General features: G+C 35.3%; 2 protein-coding genes across 3 annotated transcripts; both read left to right on the top strand.

Annotated features, from left to right (window-relative positions):
- The first annotated feature begins 1626 nt into the window (after positions 1-1626).
- LOC111714333 (uncharacterized) lies at positions 1627-4038 on the top strand. Its single transcript, XM_023489415.1, has 2 exons — positions 1627-1907; positions 3412-4038. The coding sequence occupies exons 1-2, from the start codon at positions 1629-1631 to the stop codon at positions 3988-3990; spliced, it is 858 nt and encodes a 285-aa protein (XP_023345183.1). The 5' UTR covers positions 1627-1628; the 3' UTR covers positions 3991-4038.
- Positions 4039-12387: 8349 nt separating this feature from the next.
- LOC111714339 (uncharacterized) lies at positions 12388-21962 on the top strand. 2 transcript variants are annotated; one of them, XM_023489425.1, is made up of 14 exons: positions 12388-13357; positions 13634-13951; positions 14991-15096; positions 15587-15686; positions 15860-15955; positions 16841-17141; positions 17421-17600; positions 17936-18233; positions 18301-18881; positions 18938-19435; positions 19946-20117; positions 20845-21007; positions 21380-21441; positions 21652-21962. In XM_023489425.1, exons 2-14 carry the CDS (start codon positions 13739-13741, stop codon positions 21747-21749), a joined length of 2868 nt encoding a protein of 955 aa, XP_023345193.1. In that variant the 5' UTR covers positions 12388-13357; positions 13634-13738; the 3' UTR covers positions 21750-21962. The 2 variants fall into 2 exon arrangements, with proteins under 2 accessions (XP_023345193.1, XP_023345200.1); XM_023489432.1 differs by lacking the exons at positions 12388-13357; positions 13634-13951; positions 14991-15096; positions 15587-15686 and having other exon boundaries at positions 15868-15955; positions 16873-17141.
- Positions 21963-22574: the final 612 nt, after the last annotated feature.

Here is a 22574-nt window from a genome sequence, read left to right as displayed (position 1 = left end):
CACCCCATGCGGAGAACTAGCAGTATGTGTTAGGACATTTTGTAATGTATTTTGGTCGACGAATGGTAACTTTATAGATATGAGAATATTCGACAATGACATAGTGAGGTTAGAGTCCGGTGAAAAACTAAGTATAAATCATTTCAGAGAAAATCTAACACACGGAGAAACAACTTCGATTAAAAAACTAAGACTCGTCAACCTAGTAGACATACGTGATAGCGACAGTTTCTCAGAAAATAGTTTAACGTTATACCTAGGGTTTCGACCTAACTTTCTAGAATTAATTTATCTTAAATCGGTGCATAGAAGCGTGAAGAGGCAGTTTGCAATGAATAAGGACAAAGCTTGCACACCTATTGTTACCTTCTTTAGAAAAATAGTTAGGGGTAGCGTCAAATTTAGACGCATAATCGATAATATCGAACCAGAATCCGGGCCGACACCTGGTTTGCGCAAGCGCATTGCCCTATCAAATTATAATGCCGCAAATCCTGAGAGAGATTGCAACTTCAATAAAATTTTCAAAATCTCAAAGCTGAAAAATAACCTACGTTGTTTTATCTTCAATTTTACATCTCAGACTCTATATCATAATGCAATGATTGCTCACTTTGTGCAAGACCACGACCCTATATGTCAACGGTGCGAGCTTGGGAAGCTTAGACCTGCTCCGAGAGAAAACATCTCCCATGTCTTCTGGGATTGTCCAAAAATATGCGATATTTTAACTGATCTAAACCTTATAATATCAAATGGGGCTTTATCACATGAAGAATTAAAAACTACAATTTTCTTAGGCTGTAGCAATCCAATTTCCTTTAACATCGAAACAACCAACATTATTTGCTTCATAGCCATGTACTTTATATTTTCCACAAGGAACGACAGACGAGTGTATAATACTACCAAATTAAAACAATTTATTTCTTACCACACTGCTGGAACTAATAAACCCCTATTCGTCGAATATGGAATTTGAATCAAATTTAATCCTTTCTGTTGAACAAAATAACTTTAAGAATTTCGTGCTGGTTACGATAATAATTGCAATCGCCCTCACTTCGCCAAACCAAACCATGACTATACTCCTCATGGCTAATTCGCCATTTTGTGCGAGACTCAAGAGGGAAGATATATTCAATTTACAGTGCAAACCTTGTGTACCTATTATCAAATTTGAGTCATTAATCATTGTTAAATCAAGATTCCTCATAAGTCAATCCTATAAGGATAACTTTGACGAATCTCATTCACCAAACCTAAAGATATTATGGAACCCTGCACTATACGCAGTACATCTTTACGTTAATTATAAAAATATTACCCTCACCGGTAAAACTGAGCCTTTTATACTTTTAGACAGTTTGAACAAGAACCTTGCGTCCTCATTGGAACGAATCAAAAGTAAATCCCTTGAGGATATTTTCAACATATTTGTAAGCCTTGTTCAAAAAATAAAATTCGATAAATTGGAAAATAAACGCACAAAAACCAAAATATTGTGTGACGGTTATGGATCCGTTAAGGATACCAACGCAAATGCGTGCATCAGCTTTGCAAAATATAAAATAACCATAATGTTATTTTTCAGAGAAATGTCTACCAATACTAACTCCTTTGTTCCTATGGAGGTGGAGGAGGATGGAATGGATGCCTACATGTCCGACTACCAAAGGATGCTAGACAGGTTGGATAGCCCCAGTGAGGTAAGTGGTGAGGGGGTTGGGTCCTGTGCAGGGGAAGTTCTTGTAGAGAGGGAGCCTGATGCCATGGGCAGGGACGGGGGGATTGAAGATGGCAAAGCTAAGCCAGTACCCGGGTCAACTTTTACCTGTCCTGAACCCCGGTCTGATATTGAGAGTGTTCAAGGGGTTGATTCAAACTTGTCAAGGGATGAAAGGGGTAGCGTTAATGAGATTGAAGTTATCAAGGATCTAGTCGTCGCCGAGGACGCGATCCCACGCTATGCTGTGGGACCGTATCGTCGGATCGCAGACTATCTCAATAAGAGCGTTATCAATGTAATTAAGAGAGCCTGGCAAGTACCTCCGCGGGTCGCGAAACCTCTCACCCCCTTAGTTGCACCGCGGTCCGGTTTAGTGCAAACTCAGGGAGGCGGAAAGGCGGTTATTAAACTTGTTCCGAAGGTCAATCTCTCCGCGCCAAATTTTTTTGGGGACCGGAGATCAGGGTATGCCATCAACCTTGAAGGTTTTTCATGCAATTCGAGCTACACGTGCACCTTTGATATTGCTAGGGATTGTAGGACTTGTCCCAACGAGCACGAAGCATTTTCGTCAAATTTGATGGGGACGCTCGTTGTGGGTGACTCCTACACCCCCTGCATTATAGGCGGCGGAGGTAAATGTGTGCCCGTTTTTAGGCAACACAATGCGGGTTTCAGAGAAATCACGTATTTTCTGTTAAAATACAGAAAATCGTCTGTCACTGGCAAACCCTGCTCCCGTCCCAATTTGATAATTGTTTCCCTTCCTGGTCACCTACAGGCAGTTGGACCTGACCAATATTTGAAAGAATTCAACATTTTCAAGGGATGGATTCAACACTTTTTGCAAACGGGAAGGGACTATGATTCGGCCGACGCGCACATTCACAGTCCTTGTACTACCTCAGTTCAGGTTTTTGAAGGTTTTGCACCCTTCATACATGGAGACAGAGGCATCTCGGAATCATTTTTCGGTTCTTGCGCACTCATTTGAAATCTTGTCGGCAGTCGAGCCCACAATGAATCCGGGTTTCTTCTACAAGGCCTTCGAGAACACGATGGTTAAATTCGGTTCTGATTTCAACAAGTCCGAAATGGTCCGATATGTCGCTGTTGACCCTGTAAAACCTGAATTTGAGGTATATGAGGATAAAACTGTGTACACGGGTCTGCCGAAAGCCCTTCTCGGGAGCGAGAATGTAGTTGATCCTGAGGTTGGGGTTTTCTTTATGCAAGAGCTAGTCTCTATGGTCAGGGTTCTGAATTCAAAGGGAGAAAAGGGGAGTTTTTTTGACAGTCTTCCGCTGCCTGCAGAGATTGAGAGCGCGATTCCTACCGGCCCCGATGGCCGACTCACCTCACCGGAGGATGACGAAAATCTTAATGTTTTGACCAGCAGTAACACGCGCGTAGTGGTCGTCGGAAACAGTAACCTTAAGCTGATCAGCGAGGAACTGAAAAAGACCATAAAAGACACCGTTGTCTACGTTAAGTATCCGTTTAACATCTTTGCAGATAGTATTGAAATTGCCGCGTTTATTGATAGCCTCGAGTTGAAGAAAGCCGACGTCATAGTACTCGGAGGTCAGGGTAACTGTCTCTTGCAAGGGATGTTGACCCCCAAATTCAAAAAGCACTCACCATCAGGTGTGCCAGCGGGTTTCTCAATGTTCGGCGCTGGAAGATCAAAGATCTTCCATGCCCTGAACGTTGCAGGTTATGATCCAGAGTACCTCGATAACTTCGGGGTGTTTATTGAAAAAATTATGGGTTTTGTAAACCAGACCGGGGCCAGGACAGTTTTTATACCACCCTTTCCAAGGTACCCTACAGTATGTTGCACACAGTCTGGCCATTTCTGCGCCGGGTTTGACGGGAACCTCTTTAACGCAGAGGTCGTAAGATTGGGGACTTACATCTCACGATTGGAATCCCTCAAGGATGCTTTTGTGTTAACTCCCGAAGACATTTGTCACCGCGACGACTGGGTCTCGAGAGGAAAGATGTTAAAGGACGACCGTGTGCATCTTACTGATAAGGGGGTCGCTGTGGTCCGGTCTTTAATTCAGAAATGTCATCATTTCTGGACGGTAATGGACATGCCCAAACCAACCCTGGGTCCCTCTGTTCCTAGCGGTATCAGGTTTTCCCGATGGGTGGAAACTCATAGAGAGTACTGCGGTTTTGAGGAACTGAAGCCCTCAGGTGCGTTTAAACGCTCGCAGCCGCCCATGTCGTATCAGAAAAAGGCCAAACGCTGATTTTCTGAGCGTGCTTATCATAGAAAGAACCATGCACAGGACTCCCCCCTCCCCCCCCCACATGGGTACCCCAGCCTGTTCAGTACATCCACGGTTGGTCCTCATCTAGGTACTCGTCCTCACCTTCTTCACCTACCAATCCCTAAATCCTAATCCTAATCCTCATCCTAATCCTAATCCAAATCCTTATCCTAATCCTCATCCTAATCCTAATCCTAATCCTAATCCTATCCTTTTCTATACAATCCTATACCTAATCCTACTCCCATCCCATTATCCTTATAACCTTTTCTAAATTTCAACCTTTAAATGCTTATTTTTAATAAACAATTCTTATCCTTATAACCTTTTCTAAATTTCAACCTTTAAATGTTTATTTTTAATAAATAATTGCCAAAATTTGACAATTTCCATTCAATTCAAATTAATAATTAACTATCCTTATAATCTTCTCTAAATTTCAACCTTTAAATCTTGATTTGCAATAATTATTTTTGCAAACTTATGCCAATTTTCGTCAGTACTTTAACTTTCATATTACTACCCTTTCCTCATCCTATTCCTACTGCCTTAAGCAGTTCAAACTATCTCAATAGTGAATTGTATTCTCCAAGCTTGTGGAAAACGGTAAGGATTATCCACACGCAAAATAGTTTCTTGCAAATAAAAATGTCAATTACGCCTTTCCATCTCGGAAAAGTATAGTATAGATTTATATATTTATACACACCACTTACCCTTGATGGAAGTTAATTAAAGTAACTACTTGCTCATGATGATCTAGTTCAAAAACATAAAGTCCGACACATGTCCGACATCATTTTAAATCTCAACTTAGAAATACTACAACAGCTAGGAAATTTCTATCTTTTTGTTTTTTATTTAACCTGGAAGGACAATAATATATAATGCATTTAATTTTGTTGCATTTATTCATTAAGTTGAAAAATACTCTTGGCATTACAAACAGTCATCGCTTTTCTTTTAAAGTATAAAATAATTTTACAATGTAAATTTTACAGTTTTGATCCTTCAGATCCTTCTTTTTAAAGAAAACCTATACTGGTATTTTTAAACCGCAATTCTTGTAATGCAGTTAGACGAGAAACCATCAGGACCTGAACGCTGGAGAAATTTCGGGACAAGGATCGCGTGATCGCCTACAAAGGCTCTACATCACTGTGGATCTCAGATCTGCAAGTTACGACACAGATAGCTACGTTAAACGAGAAACCACCTTGACCTGAACGCCTGAGGATCTAGGAGACCCCAGAGGATCTGGGAAACCTCAAAGCTGTAATCCTCGGCGAAGAATAACGGTAAAATATTATAATTCCAAAGGTCCCTGTGAATACTGGATCGACTTCATTACTAATAAGCCCTAAACCATCTTTTCATACAGAGAGCAGGAGTGTGCACACGGACCGTTTTTGGACTGTAAAGGTTGAACTAATGTACACGCCATTTAAAAATTTTCAATTAAAATTTCAATCTAAAGAAGGTTATGTTATCAGTCTAAGTTTAATCTTCTAATCTAAAATTTAAGTCTTCAGTTGTAAAAAATCCATGAAATTAGTTTTGCGAAAATCAAAGTCCTCACCTAATAGTTTAGCGTCTTAACTCAAACCTGAATTAGAACCCTACAAACAAAATTAAATATATGAGATTCTTGAATTATATTATTTCCTCCCCCATCATAGACCTCTCTTTACCTAGTTAAGCTGAAACCGGGATGACGTATGAGCGGGAACCTGAGAGACTTAACAGCCTCAGCACCGAGCACACAATAACGGTAAAAAATATATTTCCATAAGTCCCGTGATGAGTGGCAGATTTCTTTCTTTACCAATGAGTTTTTAACCTTCTATACACAGAGAGCACGAGCGTGAACATGGAACTATTTGGAATGTTAAGGTCGAAACCTAATGTACACGGTATTAGATCATTTTTCTGAATAAAATTATAAACCCTGAGCATGCAAAACCAGTTGTCTAATTTTAAAAAAAAACCTTCATGTCATACCTCTTCACTTAAACGAACTTCTTATAACATACTGTTAACAAAATTTAAACGTTGAGAATGAAAGCTAAGGTTTAATAGTGTCTCTTCACCCGCTAACCTTTAATTTAATATTTCGGACATAAAACTTTGCTATTTCAAGCATATAATACCAACTCGTACAGAAAAGAGATGTTTTGTGTCCGTGAGGTTAATTAAAGTATACAGGAATAAAACCTATCAGTACAGCCGAGTATCTATATTTTGAACGTCTTACTAATTAAATCCCTATCAATCCGTAAAATTATGAGGACTCCGGTTTATAATCTGAAGCCTTTCCCAATCCTTGAATCTTTTCTCACAATAAACTAATGCTCTGTTTTTTACTGATTCAGTCTGTGGAAGCAGAAACGTCTCCTGAACCGTCAAACCTCATCGCCTGGAAATCACGAAGAAGATGAGACTAAAACCATGCACGATATTACCGTGCATCATACCTGACTACACCTTGAGATTTATTACAAAAATGAAAGGGTTAAATATGAATCCCTTTCCAATTTTCTAGTCAGTACCGTAGAACTTAAGTTTTACATGAGTCTATTCCTTAAATTTAATGCGTCCTCGCACAAATTGAAATTAATGTTCCATAACGAGCTATGGCCACGTAGGCCGTGTAGAATATTAACTACATAAAGGGAAAAACGTGCAGGAAGGAACCATCAATGTTCCTCGCCAGTATGTATCCAAAATATTTTGTTTTTCAAAATTACGTCTGCTATTTAGCAACAAGACGATGTAATTCAATTAGTGTAATACTGATGACGAACCTTCAATGCTCACCGTCAGTATAATAGTAGTTGGCTGTCCATATTACTCTTTTCGACATTATACCATTTTTACATAAAATCTGTTTAATGCACTCTCATCAAATTCTTCTTTTTAAATGCTCCAATAGTATGAAGATGAATTTTAAAAACAAATTAAGGATTAATTAAAAGCAACTTATTCTCAATGCTAACCAAATTGTTCGTCTTGCAAGACAAATCCAAGTTTCTAATTTATCGAAAAAATGAAAATGTATCAGTATGACTATCTAACTTTAAAGTATGTACACATTACTTTCGTAATCCAATTGTAATTTATATATGTTGATATCTTTGTTAACTACAATAACCATGATACGTAAATAAATATCTAGATTTTAAAAATAAGAAATATACCACAATTAACACAAAACAATTACTTTATCAAAATGATAAAAAAGGATCAAACAGTTTATAGCAACACAGTGTAGAGAGAAAACGTCTTGCTAATGAACTACTCCACTGCACCCTACTTGGTCAGAGATCGTACTCGACTGCTGAAGCCTAGCCCAGTACTTTCCTCCCTCTGCCTCAGATTGATGAACCCACACCAATCTCTAGCATCTGATGCCGTGTAGGAAAGTTGGCTTGGCTTGGTGCTATAAATAACATATTAAACTAATAAATAGGCAAACACAAAATAACGGGGTATTTATTTTCCCCTCACTAATATATATACAATTCGTCAAAAAACCATCCTTCTGGCTAGGATTACATTAATTAATTTGATTGTGACTAAAAATGGGTCTTTAACACAATTTTGCCTAAAAAAACATGATTTAACCTAGTTTTACATAAGAATTGAGCCTCAAAATGTGTGTAAGACACATTTGTTATTTAGAAAAGAAAATGTTTTAGAATGTGTCTAATGCATTTTTGTGGCTTCAAAAGTGTTTTAGACATAATTGTGACTTTGAACTGTGACTTAGAAATCGTCAAAAGTGTTAGTTTGACATAGCATGGTGACTTAGAAAATGACTTAGACATAATTGTTACTTAGAAAGTGTTTTAGAATGTGTCTAATGCATGTTTGTGACTTAAAGAGTGTTTCAGACATAATTGTTACTAAGAAATTGTTTTAAACATAATTGTTACTTAGAAAGTGTTTTAGAGTGTGTCTCATGCATGTTTGTGACATGAGAGTATTTCAGACATAATTGTGACTTAGAAATTGTCTCAGACATAATTTTGTCTCAAAAGTATGAGTTCAAGGTAGAATGGTGACTTAGATATAATTGTGACTTAGAAAGTGTCTTAGACATAAGCATGTCTCCAAAGTAAGAATTTTTCATAGACTTGTGACTTAGAGTGAGTTTTGACATAATTGTGACTTAGAATTGTGTCTTTGACATAATTTTGTCTCAAAAGTTTGACGATGATGTAACTGTGACTTAGAACTGTGATTTGAAATATGTCTTGCTATGACTTAGACATGGGTTGACTTAGAATGTGTCTTAAAGTAACTTAATCTGGATTCTGTTGTAAGTTAAAGTGACAGTACGTTTTGATGCTTTAGTATTTCATAAAGGAATATTTTTGATGCTTTCCTACAGCTAATTGATATTTTAGAGATTTCCGCAGCTTGGGTTATGTTAGGTTACACAAAGCATCATAATTGTCCCAATTGATAATAAATAGTTTAGAGAGCGCTTCATTAGGGCTGGACAAAGTTTTGTTAAAGAAAGAGAGGTTTTTCAAATTTGAACAAAAGACTCTGCTAATGAACAGCAGAAACTTTCAATTCAAAATCGTTTACAAAACAGATTAGCCAATTTGAAAAAAAATTAACGGTTAAAACGAAAACAAAACTAATTTTTTTTACAGTGAATTTTTTTTTTTTAGCTTAAAATTGCATTGAACTTGTCTGTGTTTTGATTACAAATTTATTTTTTTGGCTTTTACGCCTTTAATACTGTAACAAGCCATACAATTACATGGACCATTTTGTAATAATTGTTGTAAATTTGCCATTAACCCCGTTAAAAAAATTGAGATAGTACACTATCGGTATCTTAAAAATGACCGGAAAAACCGTTACCGAAACAAAGCTCAGTTCTTACCCTCTGAAACAAACTGCTACCTGATATTTAATTCTAAAAAAGTTGAAACTAACCCTTCACGAAACAGTGAGAAAATGTCCCCACCAGCCATATGATTCATACCAATCTTTAGGTAATAAAATAAGTTTTATATTTCTAACGTTAAGTTACAAGCTTTCATGAACCATAACAAATGAGATATATTAACAGCAACAAAATTGAGTCTTTGACACAATCTCTTATTTTGTAATCTTTTTTATCTTCTAAACTAATTAGTAGCTAAGAAGTAAGAAAAAACTTTTGTGCTTATCATTATGTTTAATAAGAATTGTTTCAATCCAGTAATTTTAATTAATTTATCGTTACGACAACATTTATAATTCTAAACTATTTCTAGTCCTTACTTTTTAAATTGGGCCCCGACACTGTAATTTGGAAATTTTACCAACCCAAATAATTGTGTATGGTACAACTTGTCATCTTTACTTTGTCAGTATTTTTTAAATTTGAGTTGTGCTCCCTTAAGCTTCGGTTTGTTGTAGTTACGTGATAATTGTCAAGTGAACAGTAAATATTCTTTTTAATCATTTGTGACAAATTAATTTATTGGAAAAAATTTCAAAAGACGTACCAAAGTGCTCATTAGTTGATCACAGACGTTTCTTTCTCACTCAAACCATGCCACTCACAATATGAACACATAATTGTCATAGTGTTTGTCGACAAAATGGTCACGTTCTGAACTCCCTGGAGTTACTTCTCTGGAGGTGGAAACTGTTGAGCTTTCTGGGTGAAGTTAAGCCTGTAAACGGTTTAGCTCTAATAGTAATTTTAAACCTGTTAATGGTTTAAGGAGAACTCTTGATAAGTCTCCTAATATTAAGTGATTTGCTCTGGTAAACTTTGAACAATTATTCTCATGATCCTGAAATCATCATGTTCTGAACTCTTGATGCAAAAGATGTGTAACCCCTGAAGTCGAGAGGGGAACAAAAACTGAGTTTCGTTCCTTGTTCTCTTTTAAATTGATTCAAAGGACGAATTTATCCATGTAAGAATTTATAACTTATTTCCGAGTTACCAAAGGTTTTATTTCTTGAATTGATTTTGTGCGTATTTTTTTATTCTCTGCATATTGCATTTTATGATTATGATAAATTAATTGGGGAATCTGTTACAGATTGAACCGTAGTTGGAACAAGTCTTGGAGTGTTTTCTTTCTGGAGAGATTTGAGATTTTGTCCTGGTTCCATTTCTAACCCTGCAGCAGATCATGGTTGATACTTTAGGATATTTTAAGCTGCCAGATTCAGTAGGGAAACATTCAATCCTAGTCCGTTAAATGGGTTGAATTTTTTACGATAACTTGATAACCTGATAGACTGATAATGCCTTTGGGGCCTGATAACCTGATGGGTGGGGGGAGAAGATGTTCAGCCTCTGAAAGTGAAGGGGGATGTGATGATACATACTTTAACCCTATCCCCGCTGGGGTACTTGAAAACCAGGATACGCTGGGGGTAATTGATTCCAAGCCTTTACAATCCAAAGAGTTTATCAATCTTTTCAGGAAAATTGGGGATTGGGGATTTGGTAAGTCTCAAGGATAGATTGAAGAGCATCCAGAGGAGAGCTCTTGCTGTAATCCATGATGATCAGGGTGAAGATATTCCACAAACCTACCAGACAGATCTGCCTCATCATAATCCTGCAGTGATCAACTTATCAGAGAGCAGAAGTATGAATCAAGATGATGTATTCAACAACGAGCAAGGGATCCAAAGTTCTATGAATCCAATTGAAAATCGCTCAGGAGGAGGAGCTAATCTTAACTTATCTGGAGTTGACATATTGCCTGAAGAAAATAGTGGCAGCACTGTAGTGGCATCAGGTATAAACTCAACAAAAGTAGTTTGTTCTGAGTTAGCTCCTTCCCTGAAGATCAATAGGATCCTGTCTAATAACAAGGATAGAATACAGATTGCAAAGTGCAAACTGCAGGAGTGGTCTGAGGGTGTAATAGAGAAGAATGGAGGTAAAGTGCCTCCTGAAACAATGTTATCCTTGCAGAAGAAAGTAAGAGCTACTGCTCCTGGTATAGCAGTGGAACCATTCCTGCGAGAGATATTTGGTTCTAAGATAATGGTTCATGCCAAGGCGATGGCTGATGCTGAGATAGTGGCTGATGCTAAGATACTAGCTGATGCTACGCTGATAACTGATACTGAGAAAATGGTTGATGCCAAGGTGATGGCTGATGCCAAGATAGTGGCTGATGCTAAGATACTAGATGATGCTATACTGATGACTGATACTGAGATAATGGTTGATGCCGAAGTGATGGCTGATGCCGAGATAGTGGCTGATGATAAGATACTAGCTGATGCTACAATGATAACTGATACTAAGATAATGGCTGATACCAAGATGATGGCTGATACCAAGATGATGGCTGATGCCAAGATAGTGGCTGATTCTAAGATATTAGCTGATGCTAAGATAATAACTGATGCTAAGATAATAAATGATACTAAGATAATGGCTGATACCAAGATGATGGCTGATACCATGACGATGGCTGATGCCAAGATAGTGGCTAATGCTAAGATATTAGCTGATGCTAAGATAATAACTGATGCTAAGATAATAACTGATACTAAGATAATAGCTGATACCAAGATGATGGCTGATGCCGAGATAGTGGCTGATGCTAATATACTAGCTGATAATTCAATGATAACTAATGATGAGATAATGGTTGATACCAAGATAGTGGCTGATGCTAAGTTACTAGCTGATGCTACAATGATGACTGATACTGAGATAATGGTTGATGCTGAGGTGATGGCTGATGCAGAGATAGGGGCTGATGCTAAGATACTATCAAATGCCAAGATGATAACTGATACTAAGATGATGGTTGATGCCAAGGTGATGCTGAGATAGTAGCTGATGCTATGATACTGGCTGATGCCAAGATGATGGCTGATGCCTAGATAAAGGCTGATGCCAAGATGATGACTGATAGCGAGATAATGGTTGATGCTGAAGTGATGTCTGATGCCAATGTAGTGGCTGATGCTAAGATGATGGCTGATACACTAGCTGATGCTAAGATGATAGTTGAAGCCGAGATAGTGATTGATGTTGGAAAGATGACTGATGCTGAGATGATAAATGATATTTTGATAATGGGAAAAATTGATTTGGTGTCTGGTCCTAAAATGATGACGGATCTTAGAATGATGGGAGATCCTTAGAATAATGGAGATCCTAAGAAGGATGGAGATACTAAGAAGAATGGAGACCCTGTAGAAGCCTGACTTTTAGTTATAAGAAAACATGATTTTGTCCTACATGTTAAAATTAGAATTGAGTTTGCATAAATGCGCAAACAGTTTCACTGATATTTCGCAAACTTGTTCAATCTCGGATTTTACACTAGTCATTCTTAGTATGTTAAACGAGTAACATATGAATAAATAAACTTGTGAAAATATGTTATCATTCTGAGTTATTGAGACTTCTACAACCCTAAGAATAATGGAGATTCTAAGAACAATTGAGATTCTAAGAAGAATGGAGATCCTAAGAATAATGGAGATCCAGAGTTGGGTTGTGATCCTGAGAGAAGTTGTGTTCATGAGATAAGTTGAGTTCCTGAGTTGATGGGTCATCCCTGTTTAATGGGTGATCCCGGATTGCTTGCAAACCCTGTTGTAGATGAGTCTGATGACTCAGGAAATGACAATTCTTTTCTCGGTTTTGGCGCTTCGCGTTGGCAGAGGTGTAGCTGGAGAGCTACTAGTCGATCCTGTGTATCATGGATGGAGAAGAGCTCTGAGAATGGTAGGATATTGACGATCCTGGGTTCATGAGATCTCTGGGTCTGATAAAATCTCCCAGTTTGATGAGATCTCCTGGTATGATGAGATCCCTTGGGTTTACAAGATCTCCTGGTCCGATAGATCTATTGGTCTGATGAGATCTCTTGGTTTGATAAGATTTCCTGTTCAGAGGAAATTACCTGATCTGAAGAGATTTTCGAGAAGAATTCCTGGTTTGAAGAAATTTCCTAGTCTGAGAAGATTCCCTGGTCTGAAGAAACTTCCTGGTCTGGGGAGAGTTTCTGGTCTGAAGAGATTTCCGAGCAGATTTCCTGGTTTGAGGAAATTTCCTGGTATAAGGAGATTCCCTGGTTTGAAGAAAGTTCCTGGTCTGAGCAGGTTTCCTGGTTTGAGAGAATTTCATGGTCTGAGGAGATTTCCTGGTATGGTCAGATTTCCTGGTCTGAAGAGTTCCCATGTGTTGTATTCCATGGAGTGCATACCTCAGATCATATAACTTGTATACAGTGGGATGCATTGTTCTCTTGGATATCTAATACTATTGAAGGTTATGGAGTCAAGAGATGGATCCTGGTTTTATTAAACTATGGGACAGAAACCACAACACTCATTGTTGCTGGTATCAAACTTTTATAAACAATGACCACCTACTAAACTTGTGACCTGATAAATGGTTGGGATCTAGCAGATTACCAATCATGTCCAATTGTTTTTTTTGTGTTTAATATTGGGAACTAAAGATTTGATAACATAGAGATGAGGAGGGTTTTGAAAGTAAAAACACAAAAGTCTCCATTCTATTTTAAACACAAAAGACGTTTGAGTGGTATCTCTGATGTAACCAGTGTAGACACAAGTTTTATAGTACAGAATGTACAACTGTATCGTGTTTTAGAATACTGAAGACTGAGGACTGGGTCAAGAATGAGAAGGATGAGTACATGATTGAGAAGATGTCTGTTCAAGCTGTCCTGGCAAGGATCATAGGAAGAAGATCAAGATGTTTACCCAGGAGAAGCCTGATGTTCTTCCTGTGGCTGCTCCTTGTCCTGATGAACCTCTCTCTAGTACTAGCTTTGTGGTGAGCAGGGAGTACAAGAGATCCTGGAGTAGGACTGCAGGACGTGATCTGACCTATGATGAGATGATAAAGGGTCCTGAGGCTGCTCCCTTCCTAGAGGAGCTGGATTTCAGTTTCGAGATTTCTCTGGAGGTGCAAACTGTTAAGCTTTCTGGGTGAAGTTAAGCCTGTAAAGGGTTTAACTCTAATAGTAATTTTAAACCTGTTAATGGTTTAAGGAGAAGTCTCCTAATATTAAGTGATTTGCTCTGGTAAACTTTGAACAATTATTCTCATGATCCTGAAATCGTCAAGTTCTGAACTCCCTTGCCCCTGAGCTCTTCATACAAAAGATGTGAAACCCCTGAAGTCGAGAGGGGAATAAATCTGTACTGGAACAACAAATCTAGTTTTGATTTGTAAACTTTACCTTACATTTGTATTGTATCCGCCATTTATCATCAGTTAAACTTGATATTTTGATACAAAAAGTATTGTTCGTCGTGATCTTTGAACGGCAAATTAAGGTATTGATTAGACATTACTACGTTATTTTTATAGAACTGAGTTTTGTTCCTTGTTTTCTTTATTTTTGATTCAAAGGACGAATTTATCCATATAAGAGTTTATAACTTATTTCCTAGTTATCAAAGGTTTTATTTTCTTGAATTGATTTTCTACATATTTTTTCATTCTCTGCATATTGTATTTTATGATTATGATAAATTAATTGGGCAATCTGTTACAGATTGAACCCGTAGTTGGAACAAGTCTTAGAGTGTTTTCTTTCTGTGCAGAGATTCAAGATTTTGCCCTGGTTCCAATCATAACACTGTAGCAGATCATGGACGATACTTTTGGATATTTAAAGCAGCAAGATTTGGTCCCGAAACACAAATATTCATTGAACTTTCAATACAACATTAGTTTCTTGCTAGTTTGACAAACTGTTTTGAAAATTCAATGTCTTTTTAAAAGTCAAAAAAGTAAAACCTTAAAATTATGTATGAGCTTTCAATCATTAAGATGTTGGTCATATGAGTTTAAGGAATTTTAGATTTTAATATATTTTAAAAATAATCATTATGTGCATTTCAGTGAATAAAGCATAATGGCATCAAAACAGGAAAAGTTTAAAAGATGTGTTTGGTACGCCGTCTTCATCGCATTATTAGTAATCACCATAACTCAGTTGAAGCAGAGTTTTGATAGCTGGGAGGAGAGACCCTTTGATACTATAGTGGACCATGTTCCTAAACAGAATATCCCATATCCAAGTGTTACTGTGTGCCCAGCAGGTAGGATGATTCCTATTTCTTCTGCCCCTCCCCCTCCCCCCCCCCCAACATTTTTGACATAACTGCACTTCACTAATGGCTAAAAGCTCTTTTTTAATACTAAATGCCTAACTGCCTTAAGACATACTGCCTGAATGCCTTTTTAGTTCTTTGTCAGACCATATGTAAAGAAATTATCAAAATTAAAATTAGAAAAACTAGTATTTTTCACATTTTTGAGCAGATTAAGGTTTCAAGGGTACTGTAAATCTGGCACTGCATGGAGGGTTACTAAAAAATAAGCTTTCAGCTTAAGGAGTGAAATTTTAGAAGTTGATGTAAACAAGGGAAAATGAACAATCCTTGATATAAAAGGCTAAGGCTGCGAAATGCAGTTTGAACACAGATTTTTTTACTTCTAAAGCACTTCTCAAGCACTTTTTAAGCGTATGACCTTCAAAAGTAATTAAGGAAAAAACTGTCAATAGAGAATATTTGGTTTTTGTTCTAGGTTCAACTATTTGGTCCGGAGTACGACAATTTCTAAATGAAATGGAATTCAAGGATGAATACAAAGACATGCTGAAACAATCCTACAATACCCTTTTAAGGTGACATGACAGCCTGAATAACTGTAACAAAATAATATTGGTAAAAATTTCATTAAATTTCTAAAGAATACATGTTTTCAAGTTTCTATAAAACAATTTGTAAGAGGCTTTTAATGAATACAACGTAATAGAATGATTGACAATTATGTAATAATTGTTGTATTGTTGGAAAGGTTAAAAGTTGCAAACTTAAGACTTCCTGGTAAACTTGATCCATATATCCATACCTACCAAGATTGTTATGACTGGACGGATTACCTAAACAACAGGTTCAATATAATATTCATTTTTATTTAAATATTTGAATTATTTTTCAGATTGCATGGTCTTTGGTCTTACATCAAAAAAAATATTCATCATGATGAGTCACATTCTGCTTTTTCTAAACTTAAAGATGTACAGAATCTAAAAATAATTAAAGATTAAGCACAAAATTCAAATTTTGTCTTTTTCTTTTTGTCTAGATCTTGGATTGTTTTGTTAAAAAAAGGATCTATGTTCAAAACTAGATATGAATCCAATATTGAACTAAACCCAGATCTAGATCTAAATCCAGTTTATGAATATATTTTCAGTTCAAGAAAAAAAGATTTTTTTTGTTTTTTTAACAGAAACTTAGTTAACTATTTAATAGTTAGAAAAGATTTAATCATATCAGTATTTTTTAATTTTTAGTTTTTCCAAACTTGTCAATTTGGAAATTGTTAAAACTTTTTGATTTTTGTGGTATTTCCAGTTTGAAAATAGAAATGGAAATCTTATTATGGGAGTTTACTGAATTTACATAATAATTAATGCATTATAAGCCACTCAGCATAGATTTCAGTTTTGATATTTTCTTACTTTTAACCTTCAAGGAGAATGTTCATTATGGAACCGAAAATATGAGTAGTGTAAATCTATTTATCCAAAACTGGAATCTCTACTTTAGTGCCCAAGTTTGTGACACAAACTCAGATTTTAGTTCCTTTAAGTTCTTACATTGCATTTGCATAACAGAAAGTGACTAAACACTAAAAATACTTTACATTAATAAATATAAAGGAAAAAAATTATCTTCTAACATTTGGTCCAACTTCTATCAATCAATAATGTCTACAGTGTGTTAATTTTTATTCAAATTTTAATTCAATTTTGAATTGTGACTTTTGCAGAGAGGTCTGCAACTTTGCAATGTATGTGCTAGAAATGACCAGTAGAATGATCAGTGAGGATATTTTTACCAACAGAACACTAGCTAAATATCAGAAGAACAGACTAAATGTCCGCTTTGAAGAAATAGAGGGTTTGGAGTTTGGTCCAGGCTGCTTTAGTACAGGGTTTGCTTGCAACTTAGACCTGAACTCTGTTGTTAAGCAGCCTGCTTATAGCAGGCTACCCAGTTACCTAGATCTTCTTACGGTGGAAATGGTTGAAAGTGGTATAACTGAGAATCCATTTGACATAGTTCTTCAGGTTTCTATATTCTACATTTTTACACTGTTACTATATCATATTATTATTGATTTATATTCCTTTTTTGATCACTTATTATAAGTATGTTTTTTAAGAAATGAATTTTAAAATCAATTTTAAGAAAACCCTCCTAGTCTGATTAATTCTTGTAATAAAGTTAAACATGAAAAAGGTTTTTTTGTCTTAATATGGGTCTTGCATTTATACATGCATTTTAACCTTTACTTTAATTCTAAGTTTTACAGGGTAAAAACATAATGAAAATCATTTAACTGTTAGGAAATGTATCTGCCTCCTCCTATCACAACCCCAGAACCAGTAACTGAGACAACTGAGACAACTGAGTGTGATTATTGTTTATTTAAACGTGAGATACCAAGTACTACGGATAATCCATCTTGGGAAGATGTCAGAAAACTAAACTCTACCTTTAGTTTTCCTCCACCAGCAAATATTATGGTATCTTATCTATATACATATATTAAGTTGTAATATCTGTTTGGGTGTTTGTTTGTTTGTTTGTCTGATCATAACTCAGGAACCCCTGAACTGATTTGCCTTAAATTTTTATTGGGGAACTTGGGAGACCCACAGGAATGTCCTTAGCTTGGTTTTGAGATTATAAGTTAAGTGGGTCGACTTTAATAGCGAAATTTATTTTCCCCGTAAAATTTTTCAAGTAAGGGTAAACTTTGGAGTAACTTTTAGAACCTGGATACCTCTAGGTTTCTAAGCTAGTTCATTATATAATTAAATCAATGTTATTGAATATATTTCTAAAGCAATATTTTTAGTACTATGTTATCTCAACTATTGCCAGTGCATGGCCAACACTGTCTCAGATGTACCATGAATACTCAATGCTTTCCAAGTTACAGTTTCAGAATTTCAAGAATCTTGGAGATTTTATTGTTCCCATGGCAAAACAAGCATTATATGATGAAAGCATTTATTATTATCTGACACAAGGATTGATTGAAAACACAGAAAAAGAATTGCAAGATTTCTTGAGATTTATCCTACAAGAAATTACTGAAGAAAAGGAGTTATCCTGGAGTTTAATAGATGCTATTGATATTTTGGTAATTCTAGGTAAGCCTTATCTATGCTCCATACTTTCATTATAAGATTGATAGTTTTATAGAAATAATATTTATAGGCGGAAATGAAGCAACAACAAGAGTTTCACCTCTCAGAAATGATTTTATTGGGCGACAGGATAGTTGGCTAAGTCTAACCAAAACTGAGAAACAATGTGTATTTGATGAGTATGAGAAACTGTTAAACAATCTACCAGAGTTTGAGGACCCATGCATTGACCCATCCAGCATGTGCAAACAGTTCTGTAAGAATATGGCACTTATGCAAAAACATGCAAAAGATGAGAAAATACAAAAGTTGTTGCGCTATGTCTCCCATCCAGCTAAATATTCTAAGAACAGCACCTGGACTGTGCCATTTTGTTTCACAGGAAATGAACAAGAGAAGTTTACACAGTTGATAAAGAAACCAAATGTAAATACTGGATCTAATGAAACCAACTATGGATACAAATTCTGTGAATCTGTTGAACAACGTTTCACAGATGTAGGTTTATGCACAACTTTCCATGACGCCAATGTGACCTATCCTCCGAAAGGAATGTCAAAGCCATTTCAAAAAGGAATCACTATGATTTTGGATTCTTTTGCATATTTTACCATTACCAGGGAAATGAGGTCTTTCAGGGATTACTTCAAGGTAATTTAAACAAATAAAATTATGAACTGCCAACAAACTGAACTTTCATATTTCAGGAGTCTAGATTAATCTCCCCAGAAACTTTAACTGATAACAGCTATAATGATTTCTATGTATTTCTTCATTCCAAGGATGATATTCCGCTCTTTCAAGGACCTGAAGACAAAAGGATTTCATTGAGGAATGGAAGAGAAAAAAGATCCAACTATTTAAAAGAGTATAGGATTCCATTCACTGTAAAAATCACAGAAACAGAGAAGATCCTTGAAAAATACAGTATCACACAGCGTAAGTGTAGGTTTAAGCATGAACTTGGAGAAATGAAATTATTCCAAAAATACTCCAAACAAAATTGTATCTTTGAATGTAAACTAGAAATGGTAAGGAAGATGTGTAACTGTTTACCCTGGTATCTGGACCTAAAGAACCAAACTGAACCTGTTTGTAACCTATTTGGGAATAAATGCTATGAACAGAGCACCATACAGGCAAACCAACATCTTGACTTCAGCAATCCAAATAATCCACCGTGCGATTGCTTTCCAGACTGTGAGGTATCTAGAATCAGTTTAAAAAGCGAAATTTGATAAAAAATTCATAAACTTCTAATCAAATATCTACCAATAGTTTTCATGTAGTTTGAATATTTCCCAAAGAGCAGTAAACTGCATAACATAGTAAATAACGACATGGTCATGCATACTTCATAGTTGGGTTTAAAATCAAAGCATCAAAAAAGAGAAATTTTCAAACTGGGAATGTTTTTTTTAACCCTAAGTTGTATTTCAAGATTTTTTGCAAGGTTTCAAAAACTTCATGTTGTTTAAGAGTTTTCTGGATTCAAAACTTAACATATTTTAATGCTTAGTAATGAGAGCTCAAAAACTCACATAAAACTTACAAGCAGAATTTTTCAAACTGGTTTTCATTTTTGTTTTTAAAATTTTCAAAAATGCACTAAATGAAAGAAAGGTTCAAAGTGTACAGGAGTTAGTCAGACGAGCCACACCTAACATGAAAAGTGCTTATCTTGTACAGAATAAATGTAAAGTTTTCTTTGTCAGGGTGTAAGCTATAATCCCTCCTCAGAGACAAGGACACCTACAGCTCTGGAGAACAGAAATATTTTTGATCTTGGATGGAATGACGTGGTCATGGATTGGGATGATGATGCAATGGTGATTGAGTTTAGCAAAAAAAAATTCCTATTTGATTATGTTGCAGACATGCTGAAAGGTACTTTATGAAACAAAAAACCAATATTTACATTATATAGTATTTTCTACTGTGAAGGGGTTGCTTAGTTCCATTAAATTACAAACAATACTCCAATTTTCTAAATTAAAACCACATCTTGCTGCTCAGAAGGACAGAATTATAAATACTTTCTGTCAAAAAAAGCAATGTGTAATGTTCTGTTACCAGATACAGGTATACCATGTTTTTGGTTTCATCCAGTACGGAATGGTAAAAAGGCTAGTTGGTGTTTCAAAAAAAATCTCAAATAGCCCATAACTTTTTGGTTTTTAAGCTATAAATCTAAAAGTGTCAGATATTAATATCAATCAGTTATCAAAAATATTAGATAAGATTACAACACTACTAGTTTTTGGAGCGAGGGGAAAATACATAATTTAAAAATTCATAGAGAAAGCTTTATAACGCATTGTGTTATGAAATGTTTTATGAAATGTGTGTACTTCTCTTGACGCAATGGCTATCTCTAGATTTAATGAGCTCTCTACCAAAACAGAAAAAAAAAACTGAATTTGAATTTAAATTTTATTATAATAGAATAAAGATTTCTAGAAATATTTGAGTTTTTTTCAGAAAAAATTCCGTCACCAATGAAACTATGGAACCATGTTATATAATATACAGCTAATTTAACATTATAGCATGATAGTGACTATGAGAGATAAAGTAAACAATAGTTCCCCTAAAATTTATCTTATGTGTTTAGAAAAAGGAGGCAAGATATTTTACAGATCTAACCTAACATCAGATATTGATAACATGGTAGACAAAAGACTTTGCAAAGAAAGTCTCATAAACTGTCTCATCTGGCAGAGGGCTGTAAATCTTGCATCAGTTTGGTTGGATTTTGAGGACAACTTTTTTGTCAAGTAAATCTCAATTATTAGCTATTTTTTTACCTTTGAGGACCAAAATGTTTTTTTTTCTTTTTACTTTTTTATCATTATCTTAAAGTTGGCAATCACAGATTATAGTTATTTATGAGATGGACTGAAGTTCTATAACTCAAATTTCTCCTAAGTTGACAGTTGAAAACCTCATTTCTCTGAATTTTTGTAGTGGTTGAGTTTCTATTACAGAGAAAGAATAGTTTGAACTTTTATTAACGATAAAGATTAGCTCTGTCCATAAAATAATTCCAGTTAGTGTTTGATAATTTTCAACAAATTAACCTGCATTTATTCTTTTGAGTAGATTTGATATATAATATAGTAGTTGGCAACTAATTTATCCATTTCCAGGGAACGTTTGATTGAAAGAGTTCCAATCGGAGACAAAATTTCATCCATTGGAGGAACACTTGGTAATCTTATCTAAATTAGCATTGAAAAATTAATGCACATTTTTTTATGGATAAAATCAATACTTAAAAATTACAAAATTATTAGCAACAAAAAAACTGCAATAATACCATTGGAAAATTGGTTTTTATTTACCACTAGCATATAAATAGCATATATTTCATATAAATTTTAAAGATTTGAATAAAATCTTCAAAATTATCATTTTTCAGGTTTGTTTCTGGGATTCTCCTTCTTAGGTATTGTTGATATAGTTTACTGGGTAATCAAAACAGTTGAAGAACAGATGAGAAGGATAAAATGGAAGTAGAAAGGATGAGAATGAGACAAAAAAAACTCAGCCATAATGGTGGTTAAGATGTTTTAGTCAGTAAGCATTTACAAGTTGTAGATTTTTGGTTGGACTACACATTTTTAATAACAAAGTTCATTATACATTCTTCAAATGATGACAGAAAGTTTTATACCTAGATATTCTTATAGTGTCTTGGCTAAGTCGACTTCAAGCAATAAATGCAATGTCCTAAATTATTTTTAAAAATATCTAGATGTTTCTAAATGTAAATTTTTCTTAAAAAATAAATGTTTTTTTGTCGCTTTGTTTTTCTATCTCATTTCATATTTTGATGAAATACTCACAATTTTTTCGAGTAAAATTACGGATGGTTTGATGTTGTTCGATTAAATCCTTGGTACCAGAGAAACACATAGTTGAAAATATGAATATATTTCAAACCTACAAAATACAGTTTTTATAATAACTAGCTGAAGGTAGGGAATGTTAATGTTTTCATTTTTTTTAAAACGATCGTTTTGTTATGAAAACGACGACGAAAAACTGAAAAAAATGATCGTTTTTAAAAACGATCATTTTTAAAAACGTTCGTTATAAAATTAATAATTTCGTTAACAATCGTTAAGGATGACCCTTCATTAACAATCGTTAATGAAGAGAGGAAACCAACCTGAAAGGGCATCTGTACTTATCATTTTGTAGTTTTAAAGAAGATATTATGAAGTTTTAGCTCCCCCACAACTTTTTAACTGTAAGACGACATTCAATAAAGATGCATGTCATTTTTGCATGTAATGATCGACTCTCTGGATCCAAGTTCAACGCCGGAGAGAACAGAGA

The sequence above is a fragment of the Eurytemora carolleeae genome, unplaced genomic scaffold (genome assembly GCF_000591075.1).
Source record: "Eurytemora carolleeae unplaced genomic scaffold, Eaff_2.0 scaffold149, whole genome shotgun sequence".
Classification (NCBI taxonomy): domain Eukaryota; kingdom Metazoa; phylum Arthropoda; class Copepoda; order Calanoida; family Temoridae; genus Eurytemora; species Eurytemora carolleeae.
This window is presented reverse-complemented; position numbering and strand designations above follow the sequence as displayed.

Excerpts from the sequence above, each read along its gene's own strand:
- LOC111714339 (XM_023489425.1), top strand. The coding sequence starts at position 13,739 with ATGTTTACCCAGGAGAAGCCTGATGTTCTTCCTGTGGCTGCTCCTTGT. Across the intron at positions 17,601-17,935 it reads CTCCACCAGCAAATATTATG|TACTATGTTATCTCAACTAT; the intron begins GTATCTTATCTA and ends CAATATTTTTAG. Across the intron at positions 18,882-18,937 it reads CTTTCAGGGATTACTTCAAG|GAGTCTAGATTAATCTCCCC; the intron begins GTAATTTAAACA and ends TTCATATTTCAG.
- LOC111714333 (XM_023489415.1), top strand. The coding sequence starts at position 1,629 with ATGGAGGTGGAGGAGGATGGAATGGATGCCTACATGTCCGACTACCAA. Across the intron at positions 1,908-3,411 it reads TGTCAAGGGATGAAAGGGGT|AGATCAAAGATCTTCCATGC; the intron begins AGCGTTAATGAG and ends TTCGGCGCTGGA.